This window comes from Protopterus annectens, chromosome 13.part0 (assembly GCF_019279795.1).
Source record: "Protopterus annectens isolate FY-2018-M chromosome 13.part0, PAN1.0, whole genome shotgun sequence".
NCBI lineage: Eukaryota > Metazoa > Chordata > Ceratodontiformes > Protopteridae > Protopterus > Protopterus annectens.
In genome coordinates, this window is record NC_056747.1 from 1,223,052,600 (window position 1) to 1,223,067,878 (window position 15,279).

The 15,279-nt window shown below is 40.7% G+C and overlaps 1 protein-coding gene across 3 annotated transcripts in view; it reads right to left on the reverse strand.

The window, feature by feature from the left end:
- GOSR2 (golgi SNAP receptor complex member 2) overlaps positions 1-15,279 on the reverse strand; it is a 440,089-nt gene that overhangs the window by 375,127 nt on the left and 49,683 nt on the right. For all 3 annotated transcript variants that reach the window (XM_044055228.1, XM_044055226.1, XM_044055227.1), the window contains exons 2-3: positions 8,637-8,701; positions 3,665-3,773 (exon numbers count right to left, since the gene is read on the reverse strand). In XM_044055228.1, the coding sequence (XP_043911163.1) occupies positions 3,665-3,773; positions 8,637-8,701 (174 nt within the window). The remainder of the gene's footprint in view (positions 1-3,664; positions 3,774-8,636; positions 8,702-15,279) is intronic.

The following is a 15,279-nucleotide window of genomic DNA, read 5'->3' on the forward strand; positions in this document are numbered from 1 at the left end:
ATGTGTGTCACTAGCATGTTTGAGCCTAGCATTGAGCAGCATTCTACCATCTCCAAGGATAATGCCACAATACTAAAAGAAAATGATCAACTTTAACAATTGGCTTAGCAAATGGTATAATTCTAAAAGGGTCCGATACTTGTCAGCCCAGGAGGACACAGTTGACATACCAAGCTGCTTTGTCAGTGATGGTCTTCACCAGTCACCACTAGGCTTTCGTATATTGGCCAAAGCATTATACACCCCTATAATGCCTTTTTTAGGCACAAACATGCAGGCCCAAAGATTTCTTGACTTTGTAAACTCAAACACTCTAGAGCAGCTAGTCTGCACCCCCCACTAGGTGTGCAAATACCCTAGATCTGTTACTCACAAATATGGATGAGTGCTGCACCCCCACCCCCAAGTGTGATGTCTTCACTTGTAAGACCAGGTCGCAAAGTGGTCTCTACTTTCCATTAAGTGACAGCACAGCTAGTTTCCAAGCTCCCCAAAACCAAGAAAAAACAGAAACCTATGCAGAGCCATAAACAAAAGTCCTGTATGTTTATGTATGTATAAAAAACTGCAAAGAATGGCAGTACCAAACCGAAATAAGCCCAGGTCAAATTGCAAAAACAAGCTCCCTAGTGGAACCCTAGTATTAATAGGTTGTACAACAAAAAAAAAGAAAATCCTGTCAAGAAGTAAGAGGAAATATGCACAACAGAAGAAAAAGTTCCTCTTTAGTCTAAATAAGCAAATCAAGAAACTAGTAAAGACGAAGACAGCAGACTTTTGAAGCAAAAATATTTTCCAAAGCTATGGATAACTAAGACATTTTTCACTTATGTCCGCAATCTTAAGGGAAACATTCAACAATGTGCAGAATATGTTGTGGACAGCATCACCTATACTCAGCCAGAAGATATAGCATATCTGATGTCCGATAAAGTCACCTCAAATTTCACCTCTCCCTCACCCCCAGTTCTCCCCAAGAATTACCCTCCCACTCCCCCACCATTTATCACTAAAGAACAAGTTGCCACTGGGCTCTCTAAAGCTAAAAACACGGCTTCAATGGGGCACAATGATATACCAGGTTACCTATTAAACAGCTTGAATCAGGACCTATCGGGTCTGTTGGGATCTCTATTTAACCACAGCCTCCGGACTGACTTTGCTCTGAAAGAATAAAGGACAGCAACAGTCATCTCTCTGCGCAAAGGGGGACCATCAACTTACCCGGGTACTTACAAACCCATAAGTTTGACTAGTATTATATGGAAGGCCATGGAAAAAATAATCATGGACCTGATAAATGACGACACAGGAAACCACCAAACACTGAACCCAACCCAATCTGATTTTGTCAAGGGCAGATCACACCTATTAAAATCTAGCGCACTGTTTTGAAAAAGTAACTAGGGCCATGAATGAGGGTAAAACAGTGCGTAGTGATTACCTTGGCCTGTCCAAGACATCTGACACAATCCCACACTCGGGTATTATAAATAAACTCACAAAACTGGGCATAAATCCATACACTACCAGATGGATAGCTTACTGGCTCACAGACAGGACATGTGGTTAAAGTGGATGAATCCAGATCCAGCAAGAGACCATTTACTAATGGTGTGCCACAGGGCTCCGTACTGGGACCACTTTTGTTCAGAACATACTTCTCTGAAGGTAAGGCTAAGGAAGGCCTCTGGATGACAAAGTCTGACAATGACTGTAAGCTGGGGACAATCATCAAATCCCCCAACAATGTAGCCATCCTTCAGGAGGGTCTAAATCAGACAAATGATTACTGCCATGGCCTAAACCTAAATGTGGAGAAATGCATTATCATATCCTTTGGGAAGCCAAACACCCATCCAAATTACAACATTAATAGCACATCCCTGAGTAGACTCAGAGATGAGAGATCTAGATACACAGACAATAGCCTGAACTTTGACTGCCATGTGCCCACAATGGTGAGGAAGTCGTTCTATGTGACGCAGCTTATAAGTAAAGGTATGGCATCTAGATCCAAGGAAGTTATAGTCCCACTGTACTCAGCCCTCATTAGGCCAATAATAGTGTAAAATGTGCCATTTGACATATACTTGACTAGGTTCTTAGAACAGATGGAGTGACATCAGAGGTTCCTCACAAAGAAAATACTGGGTGTAAACAACACAGCCTCAGTGGACAGATTAAAATCCCGTCTCCTACCAACTATAAAAGGGATAATCTATGCCTAACCTACAAGGCACTCACAAATCTAGCCCTGCTGGATCTGCTACACATCAGCAAGACAAACAGCATGACAGTCACCTGATCTAGGGATCTAAACCTAGTCAGCGACTCAGATAAAAACATGCTAGACAGATGTGTCACAGAGATTACTCCTCCTTTTATGGAACAGGCTTCCTATTCACGTCAAATACAACTCTTCCCTATCCCTCTTCAAATGTAATTGGGATCAATGGAATGCGAATCGCAAATTCACACCTGGGGTAGTGCCTATGTCCCCCATGGACAGGGACAATCTGTAAAATATTCAAGACATATGCACAACCCTATGCCATCTCCTTGCCCCTAGGTGTCACATACTGGGTAAAACTGGGTTATACTAGCTAGGCTTGTAAGCGTTTTCATAAACCTATGACCATACTAAGTATACCTGTGTATCATATACAAGTTTAATATCTAGTTTGATTGCTCAAACAGTTAAGTTATACAGTGTAGTAGACTCTCACCACTGATAGGTCCATTAGCTTCTTAAAACAGCCCTGCCATTAGGGCTGCTAGTCTTATAACTAATACATCTCTACTGATTCTAATGAACTTGGGCATGTTTAATGTCCAATGCTAGAGTACAATATCTTCTTAGGTTTACAGTATACAACTGTTCATAATTTAATCCACTGTGCCAGCTTGCTTACACAGCCTCGAGAGAACTGCTACCTTATTCATCCATTCCAACATGAATGGGTGCATGTACTCTGTACAACTATTCACGATATAATCATTGTGGTCTGCATTTCTATATACTGTAGATCATATTTCTTCTAATCTGATTCTTAACATTCCAGACAAAAATCATTGCGTGACTTTTTTTTTTAATGGCTCTCCCCATTCTATCAATCAGTTAAATCCCTCCTCAATTACTGACCCTTTTGTTTCTCCCATGACTGCCTGAAGTCACACTGCCCACTGGGGGTCAGAGTTAGGCTGAGGTGAGCACAGTCATCCTTAGGTGGTTCAGATTTTTTGCCATTATGCCTTACCCTATTCCCCATCCCATCTCTGTCATAAAGCAGCATTAATTCCAATGTAGTCCAATGTCAATGCATTTTGTTGCGTTTGCAGGACCGAGTCCCCCTAGCCTGCATAGAAAACCGGTTTCTTCCACTCATTCCCAGCCTACAGGCACTCTGCTCTGGGATTCAGTCTGCTAATCAAGTCTAGGTTTGCTGTGCGACTATAAGGGTGCCATCCATGGAGCAGGCCTTGATATTACCTACTTTTTGTAACTTTCTTAAAGCTTTTATACCTTGATCTCTGCTGTTAAATGGAAATTCTCAGACAGAGCCTCTCTATCAACAAACATAAATATTAACAGATGCCTTTAGTGCATACATACATGTCAGCATGAGTAAACCAGTGAAAATGAGTTAAACAGTATACTTACAGCTTTGCATTTTGCCTTTTCTGTGGTGGTTCTTTACCAGCTAAAATTTCAAGTCGTTCCAAGTTACTAAAAATGAGGTCAATTGAAGCCTGAATTTCATTTTCAACCACTAGACAAAAAAAAAAATCACATGGATTTACTCGTTTTGTGTGCTAGCAGAGTTTCTACTTCTACATAAAGCAAAATACCTGGCTAGAGATGCATTAAGTTGGGGCACAAAATAAAATAACTGGTACAGAGTTGCAGGGTTGAATAATGAAAGCCCTGAATTGCTACAAAACATCTCCACTTCTTTGGCTATAGTTCTGCACAACTTGCTGGGTGTTGCAACTTATGCCACAACAAACCAGTGTTATGACAAGTGCAGCAGGATTCAGTGACCCACAGAGACAAATGGCTGTTGCAGGAAAGCACAAGCATAGCACAGTACAGCTGTTCTGTATAGATTATATACAATCACTATCAACAACAATTCTTTCCAAAGGTATGAATGCACATAAAGTACACTTCATCAGTGCACACAGTATTTACATATCACTTTATCAAATGCTTTTATAAAAGCATCCTAAGAGTGCAGAACTGGAAGTTACATTTCAAGAAGAAAAAGTTGCAAACACCACATTATCCACAAATCCAGGGAGCAGATTCCAAATAACAGAATAACCATTCATTTTATAAACATAATATTCATGTATAAGAACTCCACTGAGACTTCAACAAATGTCACAGCTAAAATTAGGAAGTGTTAACACTAAGAGACATGAAAACTGTCTCTAATAACATACTTGTCCTCTTAGTTGCCTATCTCAGAGACTCCCCATTCTCTGGAAAAGGCTTCCCATCCATATGAAGCACAGCCCTTCCCTAGCATTATTCAACCACAATCTGGGCCAGTGAATGGGAAACCAGAAATTCACCCCTATCCGACACCCATGTCATTGATGGATGGAGGCAATTGGCAAAATATGGAATAAACTTCCCTCAGAAATCCTTTCTTTGTCCTCTCTTCCCCTTTTTAAAACACAGCTAAAAATTTATCTCAACAAACACTGGCTATATTCTTGTACTAACCCCAATTAACTCTTTTTCCACTTCCCTTACCTTTTTCTTCCACCAAACTTCCTATAATCTATGCCTCTCATTAACATGGATGTATTTCACTGTGTGTTGCAAAAAAAAAAAAAAAAAAAAAAAAGTGTATTTTTCCACTTTATATGATTAGTGTATTTTCTATGTATTTGAATATTTTCATGTACTACCTCTTTTCAATTGCCCTGTCTTAAGCATTAATAATGCTGTACCTATCTTTGTCTTTGTCTTGTTCTATTGTACTTAACTTTGTGGAGCTTTTCTCCCCGGGCCTCTACTGAAAATGGACATATATCCAACTAGACTAGCCCGGTCAACAAATGTAAAATAAATAAAAATAAATAAATAATCATGTCCTAACTAACATACACCGCTTAAAATAACCTATGGCACAATAACTCATGGAATACACTTGCTTGCCTAGGTCATTATCCTAGTTTACACCTACAAACATGTTACAAACACAAACATCAGCACACGTACTATCAAATACTAAACCTAATCACATTCACATCAACATCAGCAGCTGTAATGAAGATCAAGACACTTAACAAGTAATGCAGAGGTTATGGCTTCCCCATGAAGCCTTCCCTTCAATAAAATGCTACCTCCTTGAAGTTCAGAAGGGTACACTCACAGAAAGTCTAAGTAAAATGATGCCAGTATCAGGCACAGCTTTCCTATGCCCATCCACAGCTGGACAAAAAGGTAATAGAAAAGACAGCAGATCATCAGCACCAATTCACATTTTATCAAGCAAAATCTCATAACAGGGGAAACAGGATGGCTGCACAAGTGACTGTTAGCAGAATTCATCAACTTCCCAATGTAGTATCAAGGTTGACACTTCTAGGAAGAGATCTACATATGTTGAGTTGAACTTGTCAAACATCTTCATAATGCTTAATGTGTTAAATTAAATAAATATGCCCGCAGTAAAAAGTCTTTTAAATCAGAGACACATTTTTAAACAATTAAGTATAACCCCCTAACACATACCACTGTTACAACAAAACTGTTTCCAAAGTTTTACTTTTAGCAGGTAGCAAAACAATACAGTTCAAAACTCCTGTCCCTATAAAAAAAGTCAATCAAACTGGGCTATATGCCAAATGGCATGCTTACCAAACATTTGTTCCAAATAATACACCATCATCAGCACTCAAACAGGACAGCACAGTGGCACAGCCAGTAGTATTGTTATCATACAGCAAGAGGTTCCTGGTTTGATTCTAACTACACTATTTCCTAGGCAGAGTTTGCATGTATTCCCTGTGCTCGTGTGGGTTTTCTCCAGGTGCTCTGGTTTCCTGCCACATTGCAAAGACACACAGTAGGCAGATCTGGACACTCTAAATTAGCTATAGGTCAGAAGTAACATGGTACGGAAGAAAAACTGCAGCTAGACTAGCTACCAGGCAGTGAGAATATTTGCTCTACATGATTGTCACTAAGTGACACACTGACCCTTGTTTAAAAATGAGAAAAAAAGGGGTTGCGGATGGATCAGCTCTCCAACATTAGGAAGGTGCATTAATATTACAAAATGCATATCAAAGACACACGGAACAATGCAATGAAATTCACTTTTAAAGTCGCAAAACATTTAATAGATGACGGTGATGATACCTTGAAGACAGTCATAGCAAAACTGCATGAAACATGAACTTCAATGCAAAAAAACGCAAATCTTTTGATATACATAGCAAGCCCATTGCCAGGGACATCATATCTATCTGCACCCTTCAGTATCTTGGATTCAATATACAGCCCAGACTGTCAATTAGCCACTGAAAAGGGAAAGGTTACATATCCATCGGAATGCTTCCCAAGGCTATGCTCTTAGGTGTATGCAATCAAATCCTGGAGGTACTCTAAGAAACAGTCTCACTGTCTCTCCTTTTCTCTTTTATGCACTCTTGCATTAGATTCAGGAAGTGAAACAGATTAGCAAGGAGGAAGTAAGGACAGCTATGAAGAGGATGAAGAATGGAAAGGCTGTTGGCCCAGATGACATCCCAATGGAAGCATGGATGTGCTTAGGAGAAATGGCAGTGGAATTTTTAACTAGATTGTTTAATGAAATTTTGGAAAGTCAGAGGATGCCTGAGGAGTGGAGAAAAAGTGTTTTGGTACCTACCTTTAAGAATAAGGGTGATGTGCAGAGCTGCAGTAACTACAGAGGGATAAAATTGATCAGTCACAGCTTGAAGTTATGGGAAAGAGTAGTAGAAGCTAGGTTAAGAAGGGAGGTGATGATTAGTGATCAGCAGTATGGTTTCATGCCAGGAAAAAGCACTACAGATGCAATGTTTGCACTGAGAGTGTTACTGGAGAAATACAGAGAAGGTCAGAAGGAGTTGCATTGTGTCTTTTAGACTTGGAGAAAGCATATGACAGGGTGCCTAGAGAAGAGTTGTGGTATTGTATGAGGAAGTCGGGAGTGGCAGAGAAGTATGTAAGAGTGGCACAGGATATATACGAGGGTAGTGTGACAGTGGTGAGGACTGCAGTGGGAGTGACAGATCCGTTTAAGGTGGTGGGAGTGACAGATCCGTTTAAGGTGGAGGTGGGATTACATCAAGGATCAGCTCTGAGTCCTTTCTTATTTGCAGTGGTGATGGACAGGTTGACAGATGAGATCAGACAGGAGGCCCCATGGACTATGATGTTTGCAGATGACATTGTGATCTGTAGTGAGAGTAGGAATCAGGTTGAGGAGACTCTGGAGAGGTGGAGATATGCTCTAGAGAGCAGAGGAATGAAGGTCAGCAGGGCAAAGACAGAATATATGTGTGTAAATGAGACGGAGGGTAGAGGAATGGTGAGGATGCAGGGAGTAGAGTTGGTAAAGGTGGACAAGTTTAAGTACTTGGAATCAACAGTTCAGAGTAATGGTGAATGTGGAAGAAAGGTGAAGAAGAGAGTACAGGCAGGGTGGAATTAGGTGGAGAAGAGTGTCAGGAGTGATTTGTGACAGACGGGTACCAGTAAGAGTGAAAGGGAAGGTCTACAAGAGGGTAGTGAGACCAGCTATGTTATATGGGTTGGAGACGGTGGCATTGACAAAAAGGCAGGAGTCAGAGCTGGATGTGGCAGAGTTAAAGATGTTAAGATTTGCACTCGGTGTGACTAGGATGGATAGGATTAGGAATCGGTATATTAGAGGGTCAGCTCATGTTGGACAGTTTGGAGACAAAGCAAGCGAGACGAGATTGCGTTGGTTTGGACATGTGCTGAGGAGGGATGATGGGTATATTGGTAAAAAGATGCTAAGGATGGAGCTGCCAGGTAAGAGGAAAAGAGGAAGGCCTAAGATAAGGTTTATGGACGTGGTGAGAGAGGACATGCAGGCGGTTGGTGTGACAGAGCAAGGTGCAGAGGATAGAAAGAAATGGAAGGAGATGATCCACTGTGGTGACCCCTAACGGGAAAAGCCAAAAGATGATGATACTCTCTTGCATTAGATTTTCAGAGGGACTGGCTACAAGTGGACATTAAAGGAAGACATAACAGTGCATTCATGAGAGAGTAATGAAATCAGGCATCTTAAAAGGTGAAGACCTCCAGCAGCTTTATGAAGGACATAATCAGGTCTTCCTTTAGCTCCCCCACTTTGCTACACTCAGAAATAAAATGAAAGCAGATCACAAAAACAGCAGCAAAACTCTTCTTGGTGTTTACCAGAATGTAGGCATTTGTTTGGCCAGCAAATTTCTCAATGAAGTATGGAAGGCAGACATCAAGTTTTGCCACTTTCCCAAAGACTAGGTTCATGAACAGAAAAAAAAAACTAAACACAGAATTATAGAGTTGAATTATAGGTAATTTCTACCATCACTTTTCCTTTTGCATGATCACTCCATAATAATAGATTACTCACCATGTACAGACTCTTTATCAACCTTCTCTAGATGTCCCATGTTGAAGTTAACTTCTTGGATCTGCCTACAATGGATAAAAATGAAAGAGAAATGGAGGATTAGACATTTAGCATCTAATAGGACAGTAACAAAAGAGTACCAGATGACAGCTAGACATTTTCCATGCACAGAGTGGCGAATCAGTATAAAAAAATAAACAGGTAAATAAATGCTGACAAACTGCAATAGAAAATACAATATGGATGACAAAATGGTAATCCTCAAGCTGAAAATAGGACCTTGAGAAAGATGCAACACAGATTACATATACCCATTATGAACCACAAGAATAGAACACTGTTGTTGTTTATATTACAGAACTTAGCTCCTAAGATTTCTTTTTAATTCCACAACAGTGTGGCATTCATCACGGTGAAAAGCAGCGGTCAGTTGCTAACAGGGAAATGAACCAGCCCACCAATATGAAAACGAGCATGCTATCTTTATCTATTAAACTGTTAAACTACCATGTGCTACATGTGTGTCCATCCCTAAAGGTGCCCTCAAGGCACCAATGACTGAAGTAAAAATCCACTGCAAAACAGCTCCAGCAACCCATATCACAAGTACTCAAGCTAATGACAAATATGAGCAAGCATAACTCTTCTTCACAGATTTTTCCAAGGTCACTGATCCTTATGATCATACACATCTTGTCTGTAGTCTCCCTCCATTCTTCAGAAGGGCCATATCAGTTAATACTGGAGTAAATTTGCGGCTACCCACCCAGTCATCTTGGTTATGTTTAAAAGAAGACTATGATTTATACCACCTGACATGTAGGGAGAACTTAATTCAGAGGTTTTGGAGAGGCTGGGTTAGAAACCAGTCCTCCATTTTGTTTTATCTCGATGAAAATTTAGGTCCATGGTTCTAGTACTGGTGGTGATATTGGACTTTTAGAGAAAGAGGAGGTTCAGGGTAACTGGGTCTCTAATGGCATGGTAATGAAAACATAGGTTTCCTCTCACAAGTGTACAAGACACTGAATAAAAAGGGATAGATTTTCAAACCTCTCTTGGTAACTCAGGAACTTTAGGTCTGTGAACTTTCTGGTTAGAAGCCCTCTGGGTCCTTTCTAAATGTTTACTGACATATATCTTGAAGTGGCATTTTACTTGATAACTGGTCTGATCAATGGTGGGTGTAAGGGGCTGATGACCTCTCTAGATCTTAATATTACTTCAGTAATTCACTGAGTTAAATAAAGGATTTCCACACAACCACCGTCACATAATGGTTGAAACAGAGAGTTATCAACCCAAGTTCCTGAGTTCCAGACTGCATTTTCATTTTGTAGTGGTGTGTTACCCATGACGGGTGGAGGGGTGTTCTATCAAAAGTGCTAATACTACACCCTAACGTTTTAGTATTTTGTTTGAAACCATTTTAGTATACCAAGAGTTTACTAGGGTGCAGTTCATTTTGGAAGATTTAGGTGTCAGACGGCAGCTTAACAACAGCCCCCAATTTGCAGTCTAAAGGTCCTGATAGCCAGTGGTCTTGGCTCTCTGTCTGAAGATCAAAGTAGTAAGTATCAGAAAAGAAGAGGGCCCAGCACAGAATCCTGAAGGACACCACTGGTCACTTTCACATTTTATGATGAGGCATCTGCAATTCACACTGTGTGGGTTCTTTCAGCCAGTTTGCTATTCCTCTTACCACACTTGGGTTTATTTTTACAGAATTCAGCTTCTGTATGATGCCAGCACAGGGAATGGTGTTGGTCTTGGCCAGCTCAAGACACATCATGAGTACTGCATAGCTAGTGTCTACAAGCCTTTATAACCTTTTAAAGTTTACCAAATTCAATGGATAGGATTTACCCTTCATAAAGCCAATTTGTTGGGGATCAAGTCTAATAAGATTCTTGATATTATAGTTTATAAGGTCAGTTACCATTCCATGGCATTGCAGAAGGCCTCCTTTATGCAGCTGCATCACCACTGTAGTACACCACACATCAGGGACAAAACCAATTGCAAAACTTAGGTTGAAATGTTTAGGGAGTCTGTCTGTTAGGGCATGTTTAACACTATTAAATAAGCAAACAGGCATAATGTCAGGTCCTACGAAGGAAGTACATCTGGTGTTGGTTAGCTAGCACGTTCAGTCAATGATCTTTATACAGATAACTGGGGGGGTAAGGGATTTAATCATTTCAGGGCTTTAGATAGAAGGCTGAGGGCGGCCACGGTGGTGCAGCAGTTAGCGTTCCCGCCTCACAGCAAAAGGTTATCCAGTTCGATCCTCAGCTGGGGTGCCTTCTGTGCAAAGTCTGCATGTCCTCCCTGTGGTCGCGTGGGTTTTCTCAGTGTGCTCCGGTTTCCTTCCACATCCCAAAGACATGCTGTAGGTGGACTGGACACTCTAAACTGGCCCTAGGCGTGAGTGCATGCCTTCTGTGGAAGGTTGGGCTGGCAACTCAACACTGTAAAACTCCACTGTCAATCATGAGCAGACAGGTGATCCGCTGTGGCGACTCCTAACCGAGAAAAGTCAAAAGAAGAAGAAGATAGAAGTCTTGAGGAGTAAAGGAGGCATTAAATTTGTTTGCAAGGACAGTGGCAATGTCTATTGTATCAGAATAGAAGTGATTGGGAATAGGTTCAGAGCAAAGTACAGTATTGTTTCTTAGTTTTCTTACATAGCTAAAGAAAGATTTATAATTGTCATTGGCTTTAGATGCCATCCTAAGTTCATGGATTGTTTAGCTGATTTGATAGTATTCTTCAACTTTTCTGTAATGCTTCTACTGTTATCCTTGAGAAAAGAGGCTTTGGATCTACTAAATAATTTAAGAAGTTTCTTTCTTTTGTTGTACAGTTTATTTATGGCTGTGGATCACCAGGGTGGTTTGTTTTTGAATTTCTTGCAATACCCGGTTCTCATAAGGACTGCTAGTGCTATGCATTTTTCTAAATGTGTGTAGTTTGTGAAGCTTGCTGTTGTATCAAATCATGAATGTTAACACCATCATAGAATAGGCTGACGTTGGCATATCTGCAGTCCTTAAATTCAATGGGATTTGCTTTAACGGCATTTGAAAGTTTAAGAGATAAGGTCACTAGTCTGTGGTTAGACTTAAATGGGAAAAGAGATACCAGAGGAGGAGTGCAAGGGGCAGCCATGTTTGTCAAAAATGCTGTGTACTCTAGTGGGCTTATTCACCAGCTACTAAAGGGAATTTCTGTCTATTAAGTGTTTGAATTTTGGGACAGATCCTAAACTCAAATTACAAGTGTTCCACTTTACTGAACAGTAGTGTCCCCCAAAATAACTGACCTTTTGCTAATAGGGAGATCACTTAGAGCACAGCAGAATCTTACGGGGTCATCAATGGACAATTAAGGTGTTCTGTAGCACTGTGTTGTTAATTCCATCTAGGGTGATCTACAATTCAAGAAGTTCAATTACAGGCTCATAGGTAAGTACTAGGCTAGCTGCCCTTATGGACCATTTTAATACAGCTGACTTTCCTTTTTGTACTCAAAATAACCTAATCTCATTTGGTTACAGATTGGCCTTACCCATCCCAAGGCCAATAATTATACATTACTCCTAATGAGAATACATGGGATCATGCCACAGAAAGTTTGAGGGGACCCATGCATGGGATAAAGTATTTAGGAGCTGCATTTTTCCATTAGTTGTACAAGCGATGGCCCTGGGTTAAATTTTGCTTCCCATCCATAGATCCTAAAATGCCCTTGAAAATGGCCAGGGAGTCTGTTCCATAGCAGTGCTATCCTCTGTGAAATATACCTGTCCCTCCAAACTGTTCTAGTAACATTATAGAAGAGGTTTACATCGCTAGTCTGAGTATTTCTGATGCCATCTAACTTGCTGATGAGCAGTACATTTATCAGTTATGGGTGGAAGGATGCCTTGTATGCCAGACACAGGTCACCTCTTAGCAGTCTGTAGGATACAGACTATAGTAACAGAGCTTCAAGTCTATCCACATAGGACATGTTTACACCGTATCTGGACAGATGGATACCAAAGGGGGCATTATAGTCAAAGACTGGCTCAATAAGAGGTGAAAAAAGGGGAACAGTGATATCCCTAAATCCAGGCACAATCCCTTTGTTTATTAGCTGAGCAATATGGAAGGACCTTCTTATAGCAACAGACACAAGTCTGTCACAAGTTAGGTCACTGTGCACATAAGTTCTCAAATCCAGAACAGTGTCAACTTTTAGGGGAATATTGTAAACATGGTAGTTCCTTGGGTTAGATGACCTCCCAAAGGATAAAACTATCCATTTTTGGCAATTAGTTTCAAACCATGATTTTGACACCAGTTATTTACTTGAGACCAACTTTCCTGCAGGACGGACAATTCATTTGGGGATTTAATGACTGCTCCTAGCTGTCAGTCATCTGCATACGCCAGAGCCCTTTGGTATTGGCTTTTATTTCAGAAAAGTAGATGTCAAACAGATGAGATCCAAGCACAAAGCCCTGTGGGGGGCTCTACTGGTGACTAGTCTTTTTGTGGCTGTAACTACCCCTATTATGATTATCTGCATCCTATCCGTGAGCCAACTGGCAATCCAGCAAGTGACATAAGGGTTTATTTAGCTTTTCTACAATACATGAGCAGGGAATTGTCTCAAAAGCTTTGACCGGGTACAGATATGTGGGGTGTGCCATTTTGCCTTCATCTACTGCTTTGGTGACCTCTTCAAAAAAGTCTCCAGGTTGAGAAAGAATGACCTGCCCTTGAAGAATCCAAACTGAGATAGATCTAGTGTTTGGCAGCTCCCCACATCCACATTAAATTAATTCCATAACAAATCTTTCCATGGCTATGCATATTAAGCTTGACAGACTTATGGGTCTGCAATTGCCTGGAGCTGTTAGAGGTCCTCCCTTATTTATTTATTCAACATTTGTTGACCGGGAAAGTCCGACTAGGTTCCACAGATCCTGTTTTCAGCGGAGGCCCAGGGAGAAATGCTCCAGAAGCATGTCTTTAAAATGTGGGAGGAAACCGGAGTACCTGGAGGAAACCCACGCGAACGCAGGGAGAACATACAAACTCAACAGAGAAGGCACCCCAGCAGAGAATCGAACCGGAGAACCTCTTGCTGTGAGGCGACAGCATTAACCGCTGCACCACTGCGCCGCCCTATGCGGCACCTTATGCGGCAAAGTAATGACTGCAACTGTTTTCCATTTGCATAGTACAAAACCTGTACGGAGGCTGAGACTGAACAGTGTTATTAGAGGTGTGGCTAAATCATACTTCATGACATTCAAGATGCATCTAGGGATATTGTCAGGACCTATCATTGCAGTATGTTTAGCTTTTGATAGCACTTTTAGGGCTTGATCTTGTGTGACAGCTTGAGGTAAACCAGTTTCATGTACGCCTTGAAGGACAGACAAAAGAGAGAGAAAGGGGGAAAGTTGAAGCTAAATTTAAATTGGCCAGGAGGTTAGATATATGTTCAGTCTCAGTGTGGAGAACATTGTTCACAATCAACTCAGTGCACTGCTGGTTTATTTACTTATTTACATTTTGTTGACCAGGTAAGCCCCACTCTGCCAATGGCCTCTTTATAGGGGAGACCCGAGGTGATACTGCTACTAAGGGAAATTTAGCTAGAACGCTGGGGAACTTGCCATTGTTGTGAGTGGGAGCCATTTTGAAAGAGCACTTCCTGTTTCATTCCAGGTGCAGAGGCAGCCTGCAGAAAAAGGGAGGCAGATGGAGAAACAGGAAGACGATGGAGGGTGAAAGGAAACATTGAGGCCAAAAAATGTGCTGTTTGGAGATGAATCAGCAAATGATGGATGGATAATTAGGGTTGCAGGATGACTGGCTTAAAGAAGCTGTGATGCAGACTGAGCCAGAAAATGAAGGAGAGGTTCCCTGGGAGGGACATGTAGCAAATATAAAGGGAGGCTGCAGAGACAATCCTGAAGAATAGTGGTGAGATGGAAAAGAAAAAATATGCAGAAAAAATAAAAGAAGGCAAAAGTGGAGTAGTAGAAAAGGCAGAAGAAAATGAAAAATGGAAGCATGTGGTAATAACTCAAAGTAAAGAAAACAAAGAAAAGAACAGGGATGAAGTGTGGGACAATTCAATAGTTCCTTTGGGTGTAAAAGCATACGAGGTAAGAGCATTTATTCTTCTTGACAAACAGACATTATCATTTGAGAATGTGTTTTCAAAAGAAAATTTTACTGGAGAATATGAAGAAAAGACTGCAACCCATGAAATCTTGTGCGATAAAAGCATTTAACAGGGAAACAAAAATGAAGATTAAAGTACAAATTTGTACACGGGTAGAAAGAGAGACTTTGAAAGGAAAATTTGAAAACTTTATGTAAAGAGGTACCAGAAATTGCAAACATTTATGACAAATGGGGTTTATGGACTGGTGGCCAAGACTGTAATTTTGTGTCAAAAATAAAAAGAGAAAACAATTATATGTATACCAACCATGATTAATGTGGAGGGAAACAAAAACACAGGGGACAACCCAAACTGTTTTTTGTAGAAAAGAAGGACATTAGAACAGTAACTGTGACAAAAGAAAATGTTACATTTGTGGGGAAACAGTTTAACAATAATTAATGTTAATGGA